The sequence below is a fragment of the Colobus angolensis genome, unplaced genomic scaffold (genome assembly GCF_000951035.1).
Source record: "Colobus angolensis palliatus isolate OR3802 unplaced genomic scaffold, Cang.pa_1.0 Scaffold28, whole genome shotgun sequence".
Taxonomy (NCBI): domain Eukaryota; kingdom Metazoa; phylum Chordata; class Mammalia; order Primates; family Cercopithecidae; genus Colobus; species Colobus angolensis.
The window spans coordinates 7,036,531-7,041,600 of record NW_012116043.1 but is presented as its reverse complement, the minus strand read 5'-3'; the positions used below and the strand labels follow the sequence as shown (position 1 = coordinate 7,041,600).

General features: G+C 46.8%; 1 protein-coding gene across 1 annotated transcript in view; it reads right to left on the bottom strand.

Moving 5' to 3' along the window:
* Nucleotides 1–2,705, bottom strand: part of ANAPC5 (anaphase promoting complex subunit 5) — a 43,247-nt gene extending 40,542 nt beyond the window's left edge. Inside the window, exon 1 of the mRNA XM_011948594.1 lies at nucleotides 2,372–2,705. Coding sequence (XP_011803984.1) covers nucleotides 2,372–2,578 — 207 coding nt within the window. The 5' untranslated portion in view covers nucleotides 2,579–2,705. The remainder of the gene's footprint in view (nucleotides 1–2,371) is intronic.
* Between the last annotated feature and the right edge of the window lie 2,365 nt (nucleotides 2,706–5,070).

The window sequence follows — 5,070 nt, the reverse complement described above, 5'->3', positions numbered from 1 at the left end:
TTTGGAGACGGATGCCCAGGTTGGAGTGCAGTGATATGATCTCGGCTCACTGCAACCTCTGCCTCCTGGGTTCAAATGATTCTCCTGCCTCAGCCTCCCGAGTAGCTGGGACTACAGGTGCACACCACAATGCCCAGACAATTTTTTTGTATTTTTAGTAGAGATGGGGTTTCACCTTGTTGGCCAGGCTGGTCTCAAACTCCTGACTTCAAGTGATCCGCCCACCTCAGCCTCCCAAAGTGCTGGGATTACAGGTGTGAGCCATCGCACCCAGCCTTTTATTTACCAAAATTTTAGTATTCTAGCTTTAACAATGGAGGGAAATGCATTTATAATAATAGTAAACGTGGCTAGCCCTGGGAGCTATAAGTTATGAAGACACCCCTTTTATTTAACTGGGTAAGTCTCTTAACCGTGGTGTCCTCAGTTCTCCCCTCCTCCCATTCTCCTCACCCACAAATACAAGTGATATTTTTTTTTAAATCCTTTTAAACTATACTAAGGAATATAAATGCAACTCTAGATACTAATTTTATTAGGTTTATCTCTTAAGATCCCATAATATGGAGGCCCAGGAACCCAGATCTGTTTCTGCCATCAGTATTACTCAACAGAGAATGCTTATCCATCAAGGCACAGCTTCACACTTTCTGTAAGAAATCCTCGGGCCGGGCGCAGTGGCTCATGCCTGTAATTCCAGCACTTTGGGAGGCCGAGGCGGTCGGATCACAAGGTCCAGAGATCGAAACCATCCTGGCTAACACAGTTGAAACTCCGTCTCTACTAAAAATACAAAAAAATTAGCCGGGCGTGGTGGCAGGAGCCTGTAGTCCCAGCTACTCCGGAGGCTGAGGCAGGAGAATGCCATGAACTCGGGAGGCGTAGCTTGCAGTGAGCCAAGATCACACCACTGCACTCCAGCCTGGGCGACAGAGCAAGACTCCGTCTCAAAAAAAAAAAAAAGCGTCTCCATTCACCTGAGTGCACTCATCCACCTCTATCACATTTCATTACTTTTACAAAAAACTACTCAGACTTTCCAGGAGGCTTCGGGAATGTACCGCTAAACAAAAACAGAACTAAGTACTGCGCTCGTGGAGGTTACCATCTAATGGGGGAGAAGGCCATCAATCACGTAACCATGAATATAAATCGAAAAGCCACAACTGCTATACGGGAAGGTATACGCCCTATGTGAACACACTAAAATGAAAATACTAGTAACACTGAGCATTTACTAACAGTTTCTACTATTGTTCCCATTTTACAGACAGAAAACTGAGACCCAAATGAATCAAGGAACTTAAGTATCTGAGCTAGACCTGTATCTGCAAAATGAAATAACACATGACAACCGGGCGCAGTGGCTCACACCTGTAATCCCAATACTCTGGGAGACCAGGCAGGAGGATCGCTTGAGTCCAGAAGTTCAAGACCAGCCTGGATAATATGGCAAAACCCTGTCTCTACAAAAAAATATTTTAAAAATTAGCTGGGCGTGGTGGCCAGCTCCTGTACTCCCAGCTACTTGGGAGGCTGAGGTGGGAGGATCACTTGAGCCTGAGAGGTCAAGGCTGTAGTGAGCCGAGATCACACTACTGCACTCCAGCCTGGGCGACAAAGCGAGACCCTGTTTCAAAAAATAATAATAATTTAAAACAAATTTTAAGCGAGGTGCTTAGCACACAGTTAAGTATTCAATCAATGTTCGTCCTTGGCTTTACGCTTTTTTTTTTTTTATAACGGAGTCTTGCACTGTCGCCCAAGCTGTAGTGCAGTGGCGCGATCTCGGCTCACTGCAACCTGCGCCCCCCAGGTTCTAGCGATCTCTGCTGCCTCAGCCTCCCGAGTAGCTGAGATTACAGGTGCCCGCCACCACATCCGGCTAATTTTTTGTGTTTTTAGTAGAGACGGGGTTTCACTACGTTGGTCAGGCTGGTCTCTGAACTCCTAACCTCGTGATCCACCCGCCTGGTCCTCCCAAAGTGCTGGGATTACAGGCGTGAGCCACCGCGCCCGGCCCGGTTTTGTGGCATTTTTACTATTTATTACGGTCCTCTAGGACAGGGAGCCTGTCTCCAACGCTCCATTTTACAGAAGACACAGGATCTGAGACTCTAACTCTCAGCTAATAAATACTGGAGCCAGATATGAACTTGCAAAAAAAAAATAAACGCATGCAAAGCGCCTGGCCCACCGTAAACGCTCAGTACGCGTTAGCTAGCGGTAGTAGCTATCTTTATTTCTTCACGTTCCTCCAGGCAGGGTGAGTATCTGATGGACACACGTGTCTTCAAGCCCAGGGTTCCGCACAGAGCAGATGCTCAGTAAAAGTTTGCTGCACGAACAGAAGCCAACGGTCGCCTCTCACCTGCAGCAGGGGCAGGAGCAGCTGGTTGAGCCTCCGCCGCTCCATGAGGCTGACGGCGCCCTCGCCTGTGCGGCTCATCTCGTTCAGCAGCACCAGCACAGCGATCTTGTACGGCGTCACCCAGTCCTTGATGCCGAACACATTGGCGTGCACCACCCCATTGGTCATCATGGGATTGAAGTAGAGGCTCTCGTGGACGCTGGCCATGGCGGCCCGAGACTAAGTCCCGGGCCCGCGGGGAGCTGCCGCCAGTTTTCACCACAGGGCACAACACTACCGGCTCTACTCTACATCTCCGCCCGCCCCCACAGTATCCCAGGAAACAGGCATCCGCGTGCTCGCGGCATGTTGTTAACCAATCAGAGCAGTCGGTCAGAGCACATGGGATGGCCACAACCAATCAGAATGTACAGGAGTGCCGAGCGGGTTGCACCCAAAGACTGATTCCCTACAGAAACTCTTGCCGAGTGGGGGCAGGTTCCCAGGCGACGTGGACAGGGATGGGATGGAAGGCAAAGTCGATGCTTAGGGTCGGGGCCGAAGGGACTGAGGAGCTCCCCATGTGGTTTTGTTGTTGTTGTTGAGACGATATCTCGCTATGTTTCCAAGGCTGGAGGGCAGTGGTTATTCATAGGCGCCATCAAAGAAGTACTGCACCCTTCCAAATCCTGGGCTCGAGCGATCCTGCCGCCTCACCCTCCCGAGCTGCTGGGACTACAGGCAGCGCACCTGGCTTGTTCATGTAATTTGAAAATAGTTCAAATTCAATGTTTAAATGATTGTTTGACAGTAACGAAATTAAATTTGCACCGTTAAAGTATGTATTTAATTCATTATGTTACTTTTAAACTCAAATCTTTAGGAGTTTCATTTAACTCTGTCTTTTTAAAGATAGGAACATGGGATTTTTCTTCAGCGTTTCACAAGTGCCCTTTGCAGACAGCAGATCAGGTTGCCAGTGGTCATGAATCCTTACGTGAAATAGAAGATAAACAATATCACCTCCCTATGGTGAGTCGGTTTCTTACCTAATAAACTACAAAATCTGTACTTTGCATTTTTTTTTTTTTTTTTTTTTTTTGAGACGGAGCCTTGCTCTGTCGCCCAACCTGGAGTGCAATGGCTTGATCTCGGCTCACTACAACCTCTGCCTCCCGGGTTCAAGCAATTCTCCTGCCTCAGCCTCTTGAATAGCTGGGACTACAGGAGCACACCACCACGCCCGGCTAATTTTTGTATGGTTTGTAGAGATGGGGTTTCACCATGTTGGCCAGGCTAGTCTCCAACTGATTGGTCTTGAACTCCTGACCTCAGGTGATCTGCCCACCTGGGCCTCCCTAAGTGCTGGGATTACAGGCATGAACCACCGCACCTGGCCGCATGGCTAATGTTTTTTATTTTTTGTAGACACGAGGTCTCACTGTGTTGTCCATGCTGGTCTCGAACTCCTGGACTCAAGCGATCCTCCTGCCTCAGCCTCCCAAATTGCTAGGATTAAAGGCATGGACCACTGCATCCAGCCTCATGCCTGGTTTTTGTTTTCTCAATCGCTATTTGTTTAATGAATAATGAATGAATATGCATTATTAGTTCACAAAAACAAAAAAGAAGGCAGATGCATATAAGCTAAATAATGCTATGGAAAAAGAAGACATTGATCTCTTAAAATACAAGCTAACTTACCTATCTTGAGAACTCTGTGTGTTTTAGTTACCATACATAATTATTATTATAACTATCTTTTATTTGTGAAAGGAGAAGCTGGCTTTTGCCAGGAATTTAATATTTACTTAACCTCTTTCTTTGCCTTGGTTTATTTTTATGCCTCACTCCATTAATGAAAAAGCGTACTTACAATCTCCCAGCTCTTTAGGATATTTTTGCATATGTATATACCATAAATAAGGTTTGACAGAGGGTCTGTGGAATAAACTAGTATTCAACCTTAAAATCCTGAGTAGGGGCCTGGCGCGGTGGCTCATGCCTGTAATCCCAGCACTTTGGGAGGCCGAGGCGGCTGGATCATGAGGTCAGGAGATCAAGACCATCCTGGCTAACACGGTGAACCCCCATCTCTACTAAAAAACACACAAAAAATTAGCCGGGCGTGATGGCGGGCGCCTGTAGTCACAGCTACTTGGGAGACTGAGGCAGGAGAATGGCGTCAACCTGGGAGGTGGAGCTTGCAGTGAGCTGAGATTGCGCCACTGCAGTCCAGCCTGGGCAACAGAGCGAGACTCCGTCTCGAAAAAAAGAAAAAGAAAAAAAAAATCCTGAGTAGGAACACTTAATGAATGGAAAGAGGAAAGTAATTTTACAAAATCCTAAGTAACAATCTTACTCTAAATTCGTAAGGTTTTCAAGCCATTCATTCATTTATTCGATAACTCTGTGCTAAGCTCCTACTATATTTAGGGCACTGTTCTAGGTGCTGGGGACCAAAAGGGATGAATTTCTAAACCAGAAGTTGCAAACTGAAGTTGCAATCTAAACTAAATGTGGCTCATTAGATATATTTTATTTGCCTTGCATGGTGTTTACCAACACTTAAAAAATAGGATATTTCTGCCAACAAAGAACTACATTTCCAGCTTCACTTGAACAATTAGAAAATTTGGGCCGGGCGCGGTGGCTCAAGCCTGTAATCCCAGCACTTTGGGAGGCCGAGACGGGCGGATCACGAGGTCAGGAGATCGAGA